This window comes from Anthonomus grandis, chromosome 5 (assembly GCF_022605725.1).
Source record: "Anthonomus grandis grandis chromosome 5, icAntGran1.3, whole genome shotgun sequence".
Classification (NCBI taxonomy): Eukaryota; Metazoa; Arthropoda; class Insecta; order Coleoptera; family Curculionidae; genus Anthonomus; species Anthonomus grandis.
Genome location: NC_065550.1, coordinates 5,222,437 through 5,244,049, shown reverse-complemented (window position 1 = coordinate 5,244,049; position 21,613 = coordinate 5,222,437). Strand labels below are relative to the sequence as shown.

The following is a 21,613-nucleotide window of genomic DNA, read 5'->3' as shown; positions in this document are numbered from 1 at the left end:
CTTGTATCATGCACTGACAAGAATATCATTTTTGGTGCTGTCTACATCCCTCCTGCTTCTCCTTTATCAATTTATGAGGAATTTGCCTCTACATCCATGGATCTTGTGAGTGTACATACTAGTTGTGATATTCTATTGTGTGGTGATTTTAATCTGCCACATGCGGTATGGAGGAACTCTGTGAACGGACTGCATGTTGAGACGGCTGAGTCTATAACATCTGCAAATGTGCTATGTAGTTGTTTTAACTATTTTAATCTTAAGCAGGTGAATGGCTTGCCAAATTTGTTTGGTAGATTCCTCGATCTGTTTTACTCAAGTTTGTCAAATGTTGAAGTCATATATGCCACTGAAAATTTATCATCGGCATCAAACCACCATCCTGCTTATAGAATAAGTATTCCTATTAATTATGATTTTAGTCTTATAGTATAATGTTTATTATTATGATTTTGTAAACTGTGATTTTCTTGCCATTAATAATTACCTTGCTTGCATGAATTGGGATACTGCTTTTAATCAGAAGGATATTAATAAATGCATTGATATTTTTTACAATGCTCTCTATTTTGCTATTGAGATGTTTGTTCCAATTAAACATTTTAAATCATATAATTTTCCCACTTGGTTTAGTAGAAAATTACAGAATCTTGTTATTCAAAAAAAGATTGGTCACACAAAATTCAAAAATAGCAAGGATCCCATGGATTATGTTATTTTTTCAAATTTAAGGAATAAATGTAAAACTCTTCGTGATGAATGTTTTAGGTCATATATTGAAAGATATATGACCTGAAAGAAAAAAAGATATAAAATACTGAAATTTCTCATGATCCTTCTTCATTTTGGAAACACATCAATAGATTACGTAGGTCTGATTCATACCCCAATAGCATGCATATGGAAGCCGAGGTTGCTGGTAATGGTCAAGATATTGTAAACTTATTTGCTAGGTATTTTGAAACTACATACAGGCAACCTGTCCGCAAGGCTCCTGACTATAAATTTGATTACAGTCTGGATTTAAATCACATCTCTTTTTCTTTATTGGACATATTTGATGAAATCTTACGCCTTCCTAACAAACATTCTTTTGGCCCTGATGGTATCCCATCTGTTTTTCTTAAAAACTGTGCACTCTGAGTAAGCCTCTGCATCACCTTTTCAATCTTTGCTTGACATCAGGCAAATTTCCTGATTATTGGAAGGTAGGCTTTTTAACACCAATTCGTAAAAATGGCGATAGAACTGATATTTGTAACTATAGAGGTGTGTGTATTCAGTCTGTAGTTCCTAAGCTGTTTGACAGGATGTTTTCTGTGCAATTTTCGTGGCACTGTAGGCGATTGCTTAGTGATCATCAGCATGGTTTTTGTCAGGGTAGATCTACGGTGACTAACCTGTTAACTTTGCCAATATGATTTGATTAGTGCTTTTGAGAGGTCTGTACAGGTCGATAGTGTGTACACAGATTTCTCGAAGGCCTTTGATAGGGTTGGTCATGAACATCTGATTCAGAAGTTTGGGGCTATAGGCCTTGGTAGGACTTTGGTCGAATTTTGTCACAGTTTTTTGACTGGTCGCACACAGTTTAAAATCATTTATTGAGTCATATCTTGATGCTGAGCTACTTCAATTGGATTTAAATAGTGTTGCTGAGTGGTGTAATAGCAATAGTCTGGAACTGAATGTAAAGAAGTGTGTATGTATTTCGTTTGGTCGTTCTAATAAATACAATACAGATTGTATTTATTAGAATACCTGAAAAAATAATATAATTTGCCTTAAACTGCTTGACAGGGGTAATAAAAACACTATTAGAAAATTTAAAGAACTATTAAGTTTTATTTAGTTTCAAAATGGATTTACATACTCACTCGAGGAATGCATGCAATTAGATAGTTAAGTATTACAGTTTATAATAATTATTATTATAAAATATTGTCAAATGTATGCTCAATTGGTAACTAACCTTTGGATGTAAATATGGTAGACTACATGGTTACATCGTACAATTTTTATTAAAATAACAATTTAATTTGGTTTTTAGAAAAAGTAAATTATCGATAGGGTTTATAACCAACCAATTCAAATTAACAATTAAAATTAATTTTTAAAGAAAAGTAATTCAATAAAACAGCCAGTTAATATGCAGTGTTTGATTTTCTGCCGATTAGCAAGGCACTAACGTGTTTCGGTGTTCCAATAATTAAACTATTAGTTGTTTCTTGGTGGATTATTTCCATTAAAAACAGATTTCATTTCTGCTCTCCAGTAATGTTTTGATTGTCCAGGACTTCTTGACCACCTCTAATGCAATATGACGTGATATTAATGGTCAGTAGAGATAAACCGATTCCCTATTCTATTACGCAACGATATAATTACATGACTTATGATATTTTAAATATAATATGGATCTGTAATCCTTCCAAGTATGTGAATTATTGAAGTTTTTTTACCAAACGTTATGATCCTTAAAAGCCCCTTAGTCCCGCCATGGAAAGAAGCGAATTGAATAACTCTGTTAAGTGCTAACATAAACCGTGATTGATCTGTAAACAGTTTTGATGATTTCGCATCTACTGCAGAGTGCACGCGAGCGGTAACAGTTAACAAAGGAACTCTTAAAGGCTTGGCGACACAGCATTTAAATTCTTGTCACAGATCAATTATTCAGTGGCGGCTGCTGCCAGGGGGCACAGGGGCACGAACCTCAAAATAAAATTAAAAATATTAAATTCACTAAAAATAAACAGGTTAAAATAATAATGTCCTCTCGTAACCTACATAATTAACCTCCCATTCAAGCCTAAACTGACTGCCTTTACAGTGTTTCGAAACGAATGCAACCCGATGTGACGTCACGTGAAGCACGTCAGCCAATAGATCGGCGAGTAGATCTATGGTTGCCATTCAAACGGGCAGCGTCATATATCTGCTGAAAGTGTTTGCAACCTTTCGGGATTCAGCAGTGCCTACTGTGCCCAAATCGTTTACTTTCATTGCGAATCTCGTGTCATCGTTTCGTTATTTTTTTGTTTTAAATGTAGATATTAATAATGAAATGAAATGATATAAAAATAAAATCAACGGTAGAATGCTAAGAGAGTAAAGATGGTAAAATAATGTCATCGATAACTGGACTTATACGTTAATTTAATACGTTAGTACTTAATTTAAATTCAGGTGATTTTAATTTCCTCTTAGAAGCCCTTCATCATATAACTCCACAAGTCGAAATATTTCTTAATTAAAATCAGACAAAAAAATGCAGATAGTATAAGGTGTTCCGTATCGTTATGTTCAAATGTTAGGGGCATAAAGTACGCTTCATCTTAGGTAAAAGAAGACGCAAAACTTTTCAAAGTTGCAAAGTTACTCGCCCATGAATGTTATTAGAGGGTAATACTAAAAATAAAATCCTAAAGTAAATAAAAACCACTACACTTTTTTTCGCAGATCACAATAAATACCAAGGAAATTGTTTTATGATAAACAAGGCAGTTATTCCTGGTTTCTTAGTGAGTGACGGTATCTTTATCAAAATGCCCTACCGATTTTCTTTTCAAGAGTACGCAGACATGCATTTTGTGTATGGCTAACGGCAGTGCTCGTCAAGCAGGTATCGAATGTGAACATCGGTTTCCAAATAGGCGCATTCCTGATTACAGAACATTTCTGGAAGTACACAGACAATTTCGGGAATGCGAACTGCCTGATTATTATTTCGATCGGGGAGTGAACTTGCCAACAGACTTGGATCAACGAGTATTAGATACTTTTGCAAGAGATCCAACTGTCAGTGTACGTCGAATCTCTACACAAGTCGGAGTACGGCGAATGACTGTTGGCGAATTTTAAAACGTGAAGGCTTAAATCCGTATCATTATCGTAAGGTACAAGGTTTGCTTGAGGAAGATCACTATCCTCGTCTAGTTTATTCTAACTGGATATTAAGACAGTCTCGTCTTAATTTTCATTTCTGCAGAATAGTTCTGTGGACAGATGAAGGGACATTTACAAGGCGTGGTATTACAAATCTGAGAAACCTGCATAGGTGGGAATCAGAAAATCCGAAAGCTATACGTCCTTGTAATTTTCATTATGAATTTTCTTTTAACGTTTGGGCTGCTTTAATCGATGACTTAATTGATTGGTCCTGTTCTGTTCCTGCAAGGTTGAATGCGGACAGTTGCCTTCAGTTTCCTATGGAAAAACTGCAAGGACTTTTGGAGGATGTTCCACTGAATATTCGTTTACACATGGTGGTTCCAAATGGATGGGGCTTCACCGCATTTCGGAATTGCTGTCCGAAACTGGGTTACGGCCAACTATACAAGATGGATTAGTCGAGGTGGTCTTGTTGCCTGGCCACCTAGATCAGCCGATCACAATCCTTTTAATCTTTATTTATGGGGGTACATGAAAGATTTGGTCTATGCGCAAGTTTCAAATACAAGGGAAGAGTTATTGGACTGTATTCAGCAAGCTGCTGAACAAATAAGACAAAACAGGGGTCAAATACGGATAACTATGTCATCTGTTGGCTTACGGGCACAAGCCTCATTCAACAAGGAGGTGGACAATTTGAAAATATTATGAATTAAACTTTTTTTTAATAAAATCATTTTTTGTTTACTATACAAATTAATTTTTAGTATTATCTTCTAATAACATTCATGGGCGTGTAACAAATAAAAAGGGACCTAAAAGTTTTGCGTTTCTTTTTACTTAAAATGACGCGTACTTTATGCCCCCAAAATTTGAACATAACGATACGGGACACCCACAAGTATGTCATAAATTTTGAACAACAGGTACAGAAAAATCGAAATCATAAAATGTATTTACTATTTCAACAATTTAATAATGAAAATAATAAACCAATGCATAAACGACAACGCATTGAATTGCCTAAATCTAATAGACTAATTTTAGAAAAATACTGCGACATTTTGATTTTCCACTCTAAAAAGAATTAAGTGTTTTTTTTTTAAAGTACGATGGCTTAGGATAAGCTTAGTACTCTTCCTAGGCTTTCAATAGAAAAAAAAACTTATACAGTTAAATTAAAAACGCTAATATAAAAGCAATACACAAGAAGGGTGAAATTGACACTGAAAAGAATTGAAAAAAAAAAATTTTGGTAAAATAGTTGAAAAAGAATTTTATCGATTCTTAGATTTATAGATTTTCTAGAAAAATACGGTTTGATTTTTCACATTCAGAACGGGTAGATCTATCATATATCATAAAATCCTTAATAACAAAGACTCATCAAATATTAAAAACTTGATGTGATGAAAAAACTCTATAATACTTTTGAGTAAATTAGAGAGCTTTGGAATAAGAGGAAATGCACTAAATCTTATTCAGTATTACGTCACAAATGGCCCTTAACAAGTGGTAGAAAAAGGTTATTGTGGAAGAGATATCACTTCAGGTAAAGTGGACCTCTTACAAAGGGTTCCAACAGGTTCTATATTATACACAAATGAACTGCTAGATGTAACAAGTAGTATATTCAGATAGTACCTTGATGTTTGGCAAAAATTATTCAGAGCTAATGTTGGCGAATATCCATCGAGCATATACATCCTTGATCGATATTTTACATGTCAGAACCTCCTCTTGAATATATACATAAAACGCAATGTCCGTTTTTCGGCAACAAAACGAATAATGCTTTAAAATTTTCTTTCAATAATAATGAAGTATAACGACGAATAAATAAATATTATATTTATCATGATACACCTTTATTCAACCAAACAATACACGATTTAACATAATTAAAGCGCTCTTTTATGTCATACATGTTTAATATGTTTCAGCAATATCTGAGTTTCAAAATTCGCTCAAAATAACAAAACAGCTATAAAGCAATATACGACCGAACAATGTGCAAATACTCGAGCCTTCTATGAAAACGCCCAAACAAGAAAAACTGCGTACGTAATTCACGCGTAAGGTAATTTCGTACATTACGCTTGAATTTTTGGGCGCACAAAATTAAAATTCTATACAAAGGAAAATGGATCAGTCCCCTCGGCATGCTCGTTCCGAACACAATATTTCTATTGTTACGGAAAGTGTGACCAAAAAACCAAAAACTCCGATCGCAGCAATTGAGCCTTACAAAAGATTACTGCAGTTGCATCCAAATAATGCAATAATTAAAGCTAGGGACCATCAACAGTTCCGAGCGTTTGATTTTTGAATGGATAAGAGAACAAGGGGTGAAATTTTTCAGTGAAAATTATCTTTAATGAGAGAACGAGAGAAAAAGGCAAAACGGAAAGGGGTATATTTAAATTCAATTTATTATATACTCTTGAAAATATGAGTATACTAAGTTTCTAATTCTTGGTTTTATCATTGGGAAGGATATTAGTTTGATTCTATTCCATTCACTTTTACTCAATCCGGATCAGATTGAAAAACTAAGTCACTTAATATTTTGACGGATTGAGTCGGATCTAAAACCCCGATGAATACATGAAACATCTTCTTCCAATGCATTTCCATCCACTAATAGATGTTTGCGATAACATGTTCCATCGCTTCTCTGTCTGATCCCTGTCCACTGTCTGATTTTAAGCAGCCATGACATTTTCTTTCTTTCGGTTTCTCTTCTACCCTCAGTCTTGCCCTCCATCACCAACTCCAAGAATACGTTTCTTTTACTCTACATGATACGCTTTAGATATGCTGTTTTGTTTCCCTCCTCTTAATGATTTTAAAGATTTAAGAGTTCGCATTCCTTATTGACGCGTCTACCAACGCACTCATCTTCAACATCCAACCTTCCATACCATATAAAAGCACCGAGCACCGAGCAAACATGTTCAATCAAGTCAAATTCGGAGCGGACAAGTTCACCTTCCAAGACATTGTACTTTATTAATAATCCGATGTCCAGTCTTTGAGTCATCAAGTGCCAAAGTACTTCAATTTTTCCACTCTTTCTATGGGTATTGCGATGGATGTTATGCTGGAGTTCTCAAATGCATTTAGTTTTCTGGAGATAATCACGAATCTTTCTGGTGATGATACTTAGACACATTAAATGTGTCTGTTCTCCTACCACATTGACCAGTTGTTGTATACAACGAAATGTTCTTGTATGTAACGGATATTATTAATCCACATCCATTAACCTTATCTCAACTTATTCTAAAGCTTCTTGAAAAATGGCTTCTGCATATAAATTAAATAGGAATGTAGATTCCATATTCCTACCCCACCCCTCTCTTAATTTCTATGGTATTGGACGTATTGTTGTCTAATTTTATTTCTGCGTTTTGGTTCAAATATAAGTTTTCTATACATCGGATGTATTTTTGATCCAAGCTTTTTAAGGAGCTGCATTTATTTGTGGTGTTGCACGCAATCGAATGCTTTCTCGTAATCTATGAAGCAGAACAACACGTCCTTTCTCTGGTCATAGCAATTCTGGGCAAGTAGCTACTTGGGTTGCGACTATCGCCTCTCTCGTACCCAATCCCTACCTAAACCCAGATTGTGAGTCGGTCATATTTTTCACACTTTTCATATTTTCTTTGTTGTATTATCTTAACGAATATTTTTAATGTATGTCTAATCAAACTAATTAGTCTATGCTCTTTGCATTTTCTTGCATTAGTCATAAATAAAATCACATTTTCTTACCAGAAATCTGGAATTTCTTGCTGCAAATTAATTAAATCTTTACTCCCAATATTGAAAGAGAACTTTTTAGAAACAAAAATTAATGAATTTAAAATAACATCTAAGCAAATAGCAAACTCAACCCACGCTTCCAGCATTCATTGAAATTAATAACAAACTCGAATGTTATGACAAATGATGTTCTATCAATCAATGTCAACAACACTGTCTGTCAGCTCTCTGTCAATTTTGCCAAGCAAGATGGCCGACAAACAATTCCGATTTTCATACAAGCTTCATACATGTGCATCACAGTGCCACCATAATTTTTCGAGGATCAAAGAACGAAAGAACGAGAGAGAACTTGCAAAAGGGAGATGCAATTAAATGGCTCAGATTAGTCATAATTATCCCAAGGTTTTTGCGAGGTGTATATGGATGTTATTAAAATATTCATTCCCATTTAACCAAAAACTATAGAAATATTAACAGTAATTTTTTACCTCTTCGAATAATAGTGTTTCTAATTAGAATATTTAAAGCAAGTATCCTATCTGAACAAGTTTTTATAATATAAATGATTATTTGAACGGTAATGTTAGTGATGAATATCTAATTCCTACTTGTCTTTAACTTTTTAACTTTTAATTTTATCCTTAAGACTATTGTAATGCGTTAATAACACTGTAATTTTTTTTTCTAGGCTTCCATCTTAGCGGTATGGTAAGTGCTCCAAGAAGCTCGCCCCCACCAACGCTGCCTTGTGGGGCTCCCGAGCCTCCTCACAAATTTAAAGTATCTGTTAGTTTCGATAGGTGAGTTAAATATATTGCATAAGTATTAAAGTCAGTTTTTTAAATAAATTTCCTTTATAGGTGTAAAATAACGTCGGTTACGTGTACGTGCGATACTAGAGACATTTTTTGGTGCCAACACGTTGTAGCGTTATCGTTATATCGGATACGAAATGCGGAAACCGTTAGACTACGAGTTCCTATATCTGGTAAGTCAAGATATTTAACAGTAACATATTATTATAATAATATAAAAGTAATTAGTTTTATAACGAATCGTTTGCGTCGAGTGTTTATGAATACGGTGTTTGTCAACGCTTGCGGACGATAAAATTCGGGGTTCAGCAGCGTATTTTCTGAATTTGTGAGCAAATTATTGTTAAAATTGTATTACGTTTTGTGAATATGTGCCAAGAAGTGAATAAGTGAACTGAAATGAATTTCTTCCTCACTAAGTTGGTTAAGTTAACTATAACATCATCTCTTCATCCACTGGTGTAGTAGTCCGTTCTCCTATTATCTTAGCATCTGCTCCTCGCGAGGAATCAAATACGACTGATTTACGAACTTTAGAATTATGAGAATCGATTATCTTCGAGTAGTCGATAACATCAAAAGCATAGTAATAGCCGAACTCACTCGCAAAAGGTCGCCATCAGACCAGACAGAGCTAATGATGTGCGGTATCGTCGAATTAGTTGATTCGTCGGGTTTAGGGATCGACAAATTAAGTCCAAATTGACCGACATTTCGCCAATTATATGCATTTTTTCAGGGTAAATTAAAAATTTTGGACCTAATCATTAGCTTAATAAAAAGACGGATAAATATTTACGAAATTCTAAGACCGAGATCTGGGATAACAGGTAAAACGTCTCGACAGATGATGATATCCTTGAGACAGTATATCAAATTTCAATAAGAAATAACACCAATTTATACTGACCTGAGGCAATCAGCTTCAGAAGCATTCTAACTTCACACTGTATAAATTGTACGTATTTTATGTTCTCGGTAAATACTAATTCAATTATATATTAAATAAACGTATTTCCATTAAAACATTGAAATGAGTACGTTCGTCGGCTATACTGAAAATGTTTATAATCAGTTTAATTTTTAATAATATCCTCTAATAAACGAATAATTATCAAATTGAACACTTTCAAAAAATAGTTATTATAGATAATTAGTACTCGGTTATCGAAATGGTGTTAATATTTTACTGAAATTGCAAGTTTGACGTAAGAGATCTATTATAACGCGTAAATTACTATGTAAATGATATTAGGTCACTGCATTTTTAATTGACAATAAAATATTCTGTAATAAATAATTCTGCCTTTAAGAGATATTAGGGATTCAATGCGTGGAGGAAGCATCTTTTCCAGACGCGAGAATCTGAATCTAGAATGAATCTGAACTGTATCTAGCTTGGAAAACTGATGTATTTATGCCAATAGACCTAATGGTTTGGTCGCGTTTGAAAGAAACATGAAATTATAATTCGCAAAGCAGTATGGCTCCAACTATTAGTAGCTTTGTTCGCAGTAACAGTTCTGAACGCATCCCGGATCAGTCAGGAACTCTTCATCCTTTAAGGATATGCGCATGCGTGATTCATTACCGGTTCGGAATTTATTTTAACCGCGAACGATCCACGAATTGTCAACATCTAAATTTGTTTGGGTTAGTATAGGTTATGTTTTCTGATTGTTTTGTTATGAAGGAGTTTTTTTCTTCTTTTTTCAACAGTAAAGATTTAAAGCAGAGAAATGGCTAAGAAATACTGTAATAAATTTTAATGGAGTTATTTTTTCTGATTCTCCTTCCTATTTTTTGATGCAGCAAATCGTTCTGCCAAGTCATTCGTCAGTAGGTACTGAGCTCATTTGAAAATGTTGAAAATACAGGTTATCATCAAATTGTGGGACAATGTTTTCAAAATACCAACTTTTTTGGGTACTTCGCAAATTCCTAAGAGTTTCTCCAATTCCTCATATTTAAATGATCAGACATGGTAATTTTATCATGGACAACTAATCTAAAACAAAAATTGCTATTTAAGCAACATAAAACTAATAAAAACAGTAGGACAAGCAATTATTATTTGTAGGGTGAAGTGGGGTAAGTGTAATCAAAAAAATGATAGTGGCACTTTAAAATTTCATAACAAAAAAACCAAAAGAGAAATTGGGTTCATTTTTAGTTGGCACAGAGCTTATTTCTTTGTTAAGTCAATGTCATATTTATTTATTTTTTGTCTGCTTTTGTTTTTTTTATAAACCAAAATAAAAGAAATATGTCGGCTGATTACACTTGCCCCAGAGAATGGGGCAAGTGTACTCACGGCTCCTAACTGCCATATGCTTACTCTGCCGATGGATCTGGGGCAAGTGTACTAATAGTATGAAAAATTCTGGGTTAAAAAAATAGCTTGATACCTATCTTAATTTATAAGGAAGTTATGAACTTTTTTCGTGGAGCAATGCTAGGGAATAAAACTCTTTTCTGAAAAGTATATTACGTAGGTAAGTTGAGCAAAACAGGCTGTGACATGTTTCTTTTTATTTATTTAACGTTATATGAGGTAAAGGATAGAAAAGTAAGAGGAAAAATTAGTTCTCCTCTTCGCCCTAAAGTGGGTTCTGGTAAAACTCGCTCTATATCTGATGCAGCCACTAAGTGATGGTCCTCTTGTCCAGGCCAGTGAAACACTGAACTCTGCGCGTTTCGGTTTGATTTTTTTTAAAACTTAATGGTAGGTTGCGATTTTTCATCAAGCGTTGTTATTTGACCAGCATAGAAAAGTATACTTTTCTTTCCTTTAAATGAGACCAAAACCCAGTTTCCAATGTTAAGGTTTTCTACCCCTTTGAGAAACAATTCGTCTTGTTTTAATGTTTCTTCATCTTCCTCTAACCTTTTTGCATAAGTCTCAAAGGTGACGTCGTCGGATTCACTGTCACTTAAAATTTGCGGTTCGACTTCATCTGAAGAGCCCTCATTAATATGTTTTGCTGTTATTTTTTTTGATTCCTTCTTTGTTTTCTTTGCTAATTCTTTCGCTTTCTTTGCTTTATCTTTCGCTATTCTTTCATCTTCTTTTTCTTGCTCAGCCTTTTTCTTTTTTTCTATGTTTTCTTTTGTTGTTATAATTTCAGCTCCCGGAGCTACCCTTTTTCTTCTTTCTTTTTCGTTAGGGCGGGGCGATTGCCTCACTGTTTCCAGCAACAATTCTTCAAATGATACAGAACCGCTACTTGGTGCTGCTATTGGTATTGGTCTACTTGGCCCTGCTATTGGTTCTGGTCGCGGTTCTGATGCTAGCTGCTGCGTGGTTGGTTTCTCTCTCGATGGCTCTTCATGGCTGCTTGTGCTGGGTTCATTAAGAGGTTGTTCTGTGGCAGGTTGGGGATTTCTTAAACGTTCTTCATATCTTCGTAGAGCTTCTGGATCATATTTAGAGCGGTCGATGACAGATCTATTAAATGGGCATATTCCTCCTCTACGAAAGCCCGATGTCAGTAAAGCTGGATCTGTCTCTTTCCAAATTGTGCTCGCAAGTACCGAAAAATCTTTCTTTGGTATTTTAAAACCCACATGTTTTCTTTGGTACTCCGCTAATTTGGAATCCCACCGTGACTTAAGGCTCTTAAAGACCGCTAGGTCCATGGGTTGCAATAGGTGGCTGGAGTGTGGAGGTAATTTAAGTACAATTATATCATTTTCGACAGCCGCCTCGATAAGTTTTGGGTCTAAGTGCGTTGAATGTCCATCATACAGCAGGATTGGTCTTTCAGGTACAACGTTGCGAATAAAAGTTTTTGTAAAATAGTTTACAAAGATTTCGGTTTCCATCCAACCATTTGGTGACGCAGCATAAGAAGTACCTGGAAAGGTAGATTCCTTGAGAGCCAGCCAGGTACTCCATAGATTTTTTCCCTTAAAAACAATTAATGGAGGCAGTTTATCCCCATTGGCGTTGCCACCCATGAGAACTGTCGTACTCTCTCTTCCAGGCCCGGTGGTTATTCTTGAAGCAGGGGCATTTTTCTGACCCACAATTTTAGTTTTACTTGGATCGAGCGTAAAACTAGTTTCGTCGATGTTATAAATCTGAGAAGGCTTATTTTGCGGGTCGTTATTTTCTAAGGTTGCTTTTAACATGTCAAAATATTGTTCAATCACAAATGGATCATTGGCTTTTTTTCTGGCATACTCCAGTCCTTGTGGTTTTTTTAATAGATAGCCTGTGCCTTTTTTTAAAGGATAAGAACCAATCCTCCCCAGGTATTCCATCTTTAAATGGCGTTTTTATATTATTTTTCGTGACATACTTTCCCACCAATTCTAAGATTTCCTTTCTGTTTACCCCTTAACCCCACTTCTCCATGATTTTTATGGCATTCACTAATTTTTCATCAGCTGCAGGTATTGCGGTGGGTCTTCCTTTGGACGTGCTTTTTGATCCTCGGGTTCCTCGTAGGTGTTTTTGAAGAGTGGAAAATGGGATTTGATACCTCTGGGCAGCACCACGAATACTGATACGATTTTCTTGGATGTTTCTGATCGCATCTTTTAAAAGTTCAGCACTGTAAGAAGGGTCTTGTTTCTTTTTTTTATAAACTCTCACCATTTTGAAGGAACTCACGAGGAACTGTATAAACTAGTCTTAGATCGGTCCTATTTTAAAGATTTCCACACTGTCTTTACAATTAATTAAAGTATTGAAAATCAAATCTGATAGCAGAATCAACATCCTTGTCGAAAATTACCTAAGGGAGCAAAATATTACAACTAAATACTAATATTAGCAGTAGTAATAGGGAAATAAAATTCTTAAAAGGCACTCACAAAATTATTATAAATGTCAAAGTACAAAAAAGAAAAAGGGAAATCTTTAAAACTGGAACTAAGAAGTTAATAAAAAGAAAGTAATATGGGTATAAAAAGGGTCATATTTTCGAATTTCGAAATGATGATCAGACATGTTCCAAAACGTTATAAAAAAAAATCATAGGACTTGATTACATTTGCCCCATGATTACATTTACCCCACTTCACTCTAACAGTAACTAATTCACCAAAAGTATTTAGAGGTATTGTAAATAATTTATTTGGCTTAAATCTAATAGATCGTGAACAAAAAGTAAAATTAAATGATGTAACAGTAACTATTATTGGTTTTAAATTTAAAAATAAAATAAAATAAGCACTACTTATCAGAAAATAAACATAAAAAGAGTAAATGGTCGACATACATCAAATATGTCATTAAAAGTCTACTGCGCAAGTCCAGAACTCAAAATTCTAATGAGAGTCCAAGGATCGATTGAACTAGTTACAGATTGATCCTGAACTAGAAGTTCAGGAAGGGTCACGGCGAACGCTCTACTTAACAATGCGCATGCGAAGTAATAGTAAAGTTATGACATTGTCCAGGACTGTCACCGCGAACAAAGCTGTTAATATTCTGTTACTCTTAAGGGAGGTAAATACTCCATTTATTGTTTTACATCCTGTGTTCGATTGCTACTCGTAGTCGTAGTCTGACGTTGCACAAATTATTCCGCTGGCTTATCATAGCGTAGTCTGAAATAGTTTTTGACTACGCTCTTAGGACTCTGGATGATCAAACTGTGATTACGAGTAGCAACCAGAAGGAAATATAATTTAGATTTCTAAATGGGGAAGCCCTTACCTGCAAGAAAAAATGCATGTAGGTCATTTAGTTAAATGTATTATGCATTTCGGCTTTGTAAACAGCCATCCTCAGATACAGAACATCACAGAATCATAATTTTTTAACAATAATAGTAAATAGAGGGTTTTTGATATGTAATCAAACCCTGGGGCGTGTGCAGAGTACGTGTACGACTCCACTGCAAGTATGGATTATTTCTTCACTATAAAATCTAGATGTTACTGTGAATATTAAACTTTTGCATGTAGATCGTGTGGATGATATCTATAATAAAGTAGACTATTTCCTTGAGATGTTTTTACTACTTTTTGATTCCTAACTTAAGAGTTCCGCATCTACATTCTAAAATATTTTTCAAATTTTAGAGTTCGAAATCGTCTGTAAGGTAAACTTAAAAGTTAATATAGGTTGAACCAATTCACCCTCTTTGAAAGCACTGCAATGACGAGAAAATTTGTCAAACCCTAGTATTAGATATCCATAATACCAAAAAATAGTTTTATCAGAGCTAGATTGGCAAGAACTAAATTATTTAAGACTTTGCCTTAGGAGATCCTCTGAGATCTCAATAAATGAGTAAATTTCCAAATAGTTGTGATACAAGTATCGTGGTATGCTAAAGATCCGAAAATATACAATAAAAAGTACAGAACAATATTAAAAATATCATTTTAATTCGTATATTGCAATGGAGTAGCAAAGACGCTTACATTCTAGAAGGCCAAGGAAGTAATTGCCATACACACTGATGATAATAGCGTAGATAAGACTTCTGTAAACATATTTTGAAGGAGGAGTAAAATATTGAGTCTACCTAAAAAACTGATTTAGTGCTCTAATCTCAATCAAAATCACAAAGTGCACTAAGCAGACAAATCAAAGAAGAGAATAGAGTGATCATACCAAAAAGTTTTTACAGTTAAAGAACGACTCAAACTGATTATCCCTAAACTATCAACAGTTACTCCCAAAATTTTGGTAGAAATGTGCTGTATCAAGGTTTGAGAGTAACCTTCTCTTAGAAATAAAATGTTCCTACCATCCTGGATGACCCAGATCGGAAACAAGATAATGTGACACCAACATGCAATGTAAGCTACTTATTTACTAATAATGAGCTGATTATCATAGTCATAAACTGCTATTTTGGCTGACGTGTCATCTGCAAAAAAAAACAGTTACATAGCAGTCTTTAACAAAACGAGGCAAATTGTGTATAAACAGCAAGAAGAAAATGGATCTTAGAACATTCCTTTAAATAAAGAAGGATAATATAGTTGAAATATTTTGTCAAGTTTTGATTTCTGTTAACTATAAAACGTATTGTTTTACAGGACAAAAATCTTGTTACCTGGATTGGAATTAAACCAGAATGGAATACCATCTAAGATGAGATTCAACAAGGTAAAAATACTCAGTTCAAGACAGTTATTACACAGTTAAATACAGTTATTTATTTACGCGTGATCTTTGGTCCTCAAATTTCTGTGAATTCTATTAATTTAGACCCAGGTGAATTCGAGAGAAGATATGCATCCAAGATTGCACCTAAATCCAACCACGTGGGTCGTACTCAAGTTAAGGCAAATAACAGTTAAACATTCTTAGATCATATGATCCATTTTAATTTGCCAATGTTCCTATTCAGCCACCTATGCAGGTGTCGTCAGCAAAAAGGGCGACGCTCCCAGAGACCTTACGATTAATAAGGTCATTAGTATAGAGCATGAAGAAAATAAGTATTATAATAGAGTCTCGCGGCTTTGCATCTAAGTTTACCACCACTGCCTGACTTTGACCATGCAGATATGGTTGAATCAAGAAAGAGTCATACATCGAAAGCCATATAGTGCGGTGTTAGACAGCAGTATTCTATGGTGGATAAAATCAAATGGACCAAATTTGGACAAATCACAGCATACCTCGGCAATAACTCACCCTGACTCATCCCACAATAAACATAAATATCGTTTTATATTAACAATAGTAGGTAGTGAAACACCGATGAGACCATTGAACAGTTTTGGCGAACACTTATTTTCTGATTGGTTAGGTCCAATTATAACAATTTGTAGCCCACAGTACTTTACAATATCACAAACATTACAGATTGTCTTTTTGGTCAGTCATATCACAATTCATTTAGAGTTTAATGACTAGTTGACCATCCTAGTGCTCATATCTTCGATTTCTTTGTCCAACTCGCTTTTAAAGATATTTATATTATTTGCAGATACAGTTTCCTCGCTTAATACATTCCAGATGTATCGAATTGGATAGAAATGTTTTTCTTTGTAGCTTGTTTTTTTCTTTCCGCAGCTTCTTTATGTCCTCTTAAATCATTTTCACAGAGTGATCTTTAAAGGACTTCTGGCACATGTTATGTCTTTATTTTTAATCTCGACACGTGTTTCGCTAACGATGTTAGCATCTTCGGGAGAAGATTCAAACTGCTTCTCCCAAATGAGAGTGTTTCTTCCGAAGATGCTAACAACGTTAGCGAAACACGTATCGAGATTAAAAATGAAGAGTTTTGGTAAGTGGTAATGTCTCGTAAATTGACTGGATTGTTGTTGCCTATACTGAGGCAACAACAGTTTGAGGGTGGTGCATTTCTCTTCATTTAGCTTCATTCCTCAAATTGCTGACTAATTAGCAATTGGTTTGCAAGCGATTGCAGATCATTCTCCAAATCAAGTGTTTGCTTTCGCGGGTTCGCATAAATTTTCGGGTCATCTGCAAAAAACGATATGTTGGTACATCGTTTTTATCAGATATCGTTTTTATCATAACGATAAGATCACTTACATATATCAGAAATGGCAGGGGTCCCAGCATTGAGCTCTGGAGCACTCCACTCCATACTCTGTTCGACCCGTTTGCTCTTACTTGGAAGTTCCTGCCTAAAAGAAAATATTGAATAAGCTTCAAGAAGTTAAGCTTACATCATAATGCTCCATCTTGACCAAAAGTCTACTAAGGAATCTTGTTGAACGTTTTATCAAAGCCTTATATGTCTGTGGGCTCTCCTTCATCTTATTAAGACATGTTAATAAATTTGTTGTGGTAGATCTTCTAGGAAGGTAGCTATGTTGTGTTGGTGGAATAATATTATTTTCTATTATTAATTCTGCAAGCACTTGGCACGTATCAAGTAAGACTGGTGTTAAAGAATATTAAGACAACTTTTCAGAAAAATTGGTGTAACACCATCAGGCCCTGGACTAGAATCCTTTTTACGCTTAAGATTGCACAGCCTCCTGAGTGAAATTTACGTTTACGGGTAATTTCTGATTTCTGGTTTTTGCTGGTAAAGTTGGAAAAACTCTTCTTCAGGTTCTTGTATGTAGATAGACTTAAATCTCTGTGCTTGTTCCTCTGTTATCTCTCGCGAATTGAGTATTTTCTCACTGGTTATTTTATTTTTCAATGTTATAGTAGTACTCTTCGGTGTTAAGTGTTGTTGATAAATTTATAGATCTGCTTTTGTGATTTTGCTATCAGGAGTCAATTTTTTATTGTTTCGTTGTTTTTAATTTGTAATTGTGATCCTGGTAGGCTCTATAGTCTTAGTTTTGTCTGTTTTTTTTAAATATTTCTGCCTCAGTCAAAAAGGTGCCCATAGATCCAAGGCTTCTTTGCATTCATTCTAAGTGGCACAAATTTGTTAGTTGCCTTAATGTAGTACTCACATTATGCGTTAGATCTTCATAAGAGATTTGGCTCAAGTATTTATTAGTTGTACCACAGTCTAAAAATCTCTTTTTTGTATTTTTTTAGTTGGTTTAGTAAGTTTTTGCTGTGATAACAACATGGTTACTTCGTCCACTTTATATATCATACGATATCTTTTTTCATTGACTAAGAAGGGAACCAGTAAGGACTGTCATCATTGCGAATTCTTGTTTCCAACTAGATAATTTGGTGAGCATTTCATTCCTGCCATTCTAGTGTCACAATTTTTCATGTAATCTAGGGGTAATTGAATTCGCCAAGTATAAAAAGGTTTTTTTGGATGATAAAAAGGCCTTTCTTATTACATTTGGTTGTTTCGGTCAATGGTGGAGTAACCTAGTCTATAGATATTATGCTACTTGGACGTCATCCACACGGAGTCAACAGGAGCTCCAGTTCCATATTTTCCAATTTGTATTAAAACAACCTAAAATAAACCTAATACCTACGATTCAATGCAAAAGTGAAGACATATATTACAAGAGGGATTGGACATTAGTTACACGTAATAAACACATTCAAATTGTCAAGTACGTAATAACCATGTATTTTCTATGTAATGGCAATGCAATAGACCTGTAGGCGTAAGAAATTACCTGCGATTATATACAATGTCATCCTTTTTTATAAAATATACACAAGGGCAGCAAGTTGCACCCGGCCTGGTATTGCATTTTATTGGAAGAGAACAAACAAAGGGATTTCTCATTTCATTACTCATTTCATCAAAGAAATCTTAGAAGTTTTCCGTCATCGACTTGATGTACGAACGAAAAATGCCATATGGCGAGCAAAGGAAGGACAATTAAGGTGAATGTCCCTATAAAGAAATAAATAAAGCCATGGTCCCCCTATTCAGCCATGAATATGGAGGTGTCGCAGCAAAAAAAAACAAAGCTTTCAGCGGCCTTAAAATGAATAAGGTCATTATTGTAGAAAAGGAAGAACACTGGCGCTACTCGCAATTTAACGGCTAATTCGAGTACCATAGGTTTTATCACACTAGCTTTCCTGGATATACGATGTGGCAACGTTGTCACATAACGGAAATACGTCAAAGATTCTAAATGACACCTGACAGTGGTAGATGGCGGGAAAGTCTAATGTAAACCAATGTGCCGGTAGCCGACGATTTTAAAATCAGCCAAAAAAATACCGAAAACGGCACTCGTACGTACATTAAAATTTTAAACAATCTTTGACCGAAGAAACAGTGATATAGTATTTTAGGTCATTAGCAAAACCTAAGAATTTAGAGAATTGAAACAGTTGAATATATCAATAATATGGAATATAAGGAATAATAAGAGTCCTAGATGGGACCTTTGAGGAACTCCCTAAGGATTTAGAATATTTTTAGATTCGTAATTATTTATTTTCACAACCTGAAATCGGTTTGAGAGCCATTCCAATAATGAGCAGCTTTCAGATTACTAAGCAAAACATCATGACTTACCCTGTTAAACGCCTTGGTATAATTGGGTGTACCTCACCACCCTCATCCAATACGACATATTATTGATAGATAGTCAACAAAGGTAATTAGAGTCAGATCTGTAGATTTTCTTTAAAGAAAACTAAATTGCTCATTAATTACGGCTATACCAGATAGATAGATAGTAATTTGATTTATTACAAAAGATAAAGATAATCTTGAGTAAAAGACTTCTTACAAATTAAGTATCACTACACATACAAAAGAATATACATATATATATTGTTGGTAGGTTCAATTAAAAATAAAATAGTTAGTATACTCAAGAAAACAGAAAACTAGATAAACTCCTCAAGGCTATAATAGGGTTTACGCAAAATTAAATTTCTTAGGTGCTTCTTGGACATTTCCAAGCATGTTATATTTCTAATGGAGGGAGAGACATGATTATAAATCTTTCGGCTTATATAAATAAGTGAGGTTTTGAGCGAGAAATGAAGGTGGTATGGGTTAAGGCAAATCATGAAATTAACGATTAACATGTCCAGTATTTAATGATGGTCTATCAGACTTGCCGAAACAAAGATCTCACAGCTTTTTTCTAAATCACAAAGACAATATTTAATATTCCTTTTGTACACAAACCCCAAAAGGCCAGTCCATATTTGAGATGCGACTCAATTTGTGCAAAGTACACTGAGCGCACAACCACCTTTCCCAGTTCCTGCACTGCCACTTTAACTGTAAAACATTCCGAGGAGAGTCAAGATATGGTCTTCAAATTTTAGATTTCCGTCCATAACAAAACCTAAAAATCGACATTTTTTCCTTATTATGTAGAGGGCTGAAGTCATCAAATAAAAGACCATTGAACCTGAAACCCGAAACAAGAGTTTTGACCACACTGAAAACAAGAGTTTGGACCACGGTTAGATGCACACCAATCTCGAATCTTACGAAGATCCTCAACAAAAACAGTTTTTATCTTTATGTTACCAAAGAAGCGTAATATCATCCACAAATTGAAGCCTCAGAAGTTAAAGAGCTCACGTCGTCGCATACCACAAGAATCAAATATGCTCCAGTAGCGGACTATGTAGTACATATTTAAGCAGGGCCGTATCTGGACCAAAATTTTGGGGGGGGTTAGGCCAGTGACATTTGAGATATTAGGGATAAAAAAAACTTTAATTTATAAATAGGTTTTACTAAAAGAAGATACCAGTTTAAACTAAAAAACACATTTAACAACGTTAAAATTTTGAAAATAGTAATTATAATAACAACTGAATATTTTTTTGCTTTTCCCTCGCAAAACGATTTAAGACCTCTGTGGTATCAATTATAATATTTCTATGCACGCTTAAAAGGGCAAGTCCTGTTAGCCGCTCTTGACCAGTTGAATTGCGCAAATAGTCTTTTAAACGCCTTAGCGATGAAAATGATCGTTCTGATAAGGCTGTAGATACAGGTAACGTAGCCAGAATTTGCAACAGAGTATGAATATTGGGAAACAAAGATGGATTACATGCTGATAATGCATCAAGAGCATTTTTTGGCCTTTCTGCTTGAGGCAGCTTAATCCATTTTTGTTTCCACAACTGTAGTTCTGCAGATAACGTATCTAGGTTCAAAAATTCCTCATATGGTAACAAGTCTTCCATTTTTACTATGTGTGCTTCGCACATATTTGGTACTAGACAATATAACAATGAAAGTGATTTTTCGTGATTTGCAAATCTTGCAGATTTTCATCAGTTCTTCTATAAATTGATCAAAAAAGGAATTGCAACTGTGATTCGAAAATATTCCTCTGCAGTAGCTACCATGGCATTAGAACGATTCTGCTGTCGTGAAACTATTCTAGGTATTTTTATGCATTCTTCATCATCTATAGACTTTATAATAGCTTCAGATTTTTTACAAATATTTTTGAATTCTTGATCTATATTCAGTCTCATATTCCTGACCTGACTAATAACAGTATTCACATGCTCAACAGCGTTAAATAGATCAAAATCCACAGTCTGGAGAATTCTGCATAACGGTAGAGTAAAAGCAAATAAAGTGGACGCTGCGCTGTTAACATACTGATAATAAACTCACTGGTCATAATAGCTCGAAGGAACTGCAAAGCTTTTGAAGAAGTTTCGATGTCTCTTACTTGTTTTAGTTCTTCTAATGTTTCAATAATGGGTTTAAAAACTTCAGTAAACCTAATTAGTCCATCATGATTTTCCACCCACCGAGTTTCACACATGGATGTTAACTTACTCCATTTACTATTTG

At 34.7% G+C, this 21,613-nt stretch overlaps 1 protein-coding gene across 2 annotated transcripts in view; it reads left to right on the top strand.

The window, feature by feature from the left end:
* Positions 1-21,613, top strand: part of LOC126736886 (zinc finger SWIM domain-containing protein 4-like) — a 410,579-nt gene that overhangs the window by 211,220 nt on the left and 177,746 nt on the right. For both annotated transcript variants that reach the window (XM_050441498.1, XM_050441499.1), the window contains exons 2-3: positions 8,357-8,468; positions 8,529-8,656. In XM_050441498.1, the coding sequence (XP_050297455.1) occupies positions 8,357-8,468; positions 8,529-8,656 (240 nt within the window). The remainder of the gene's footprint in view (positions 1-8,356; positions 8,469-8,528; positions 8,657-21,613) is intronic.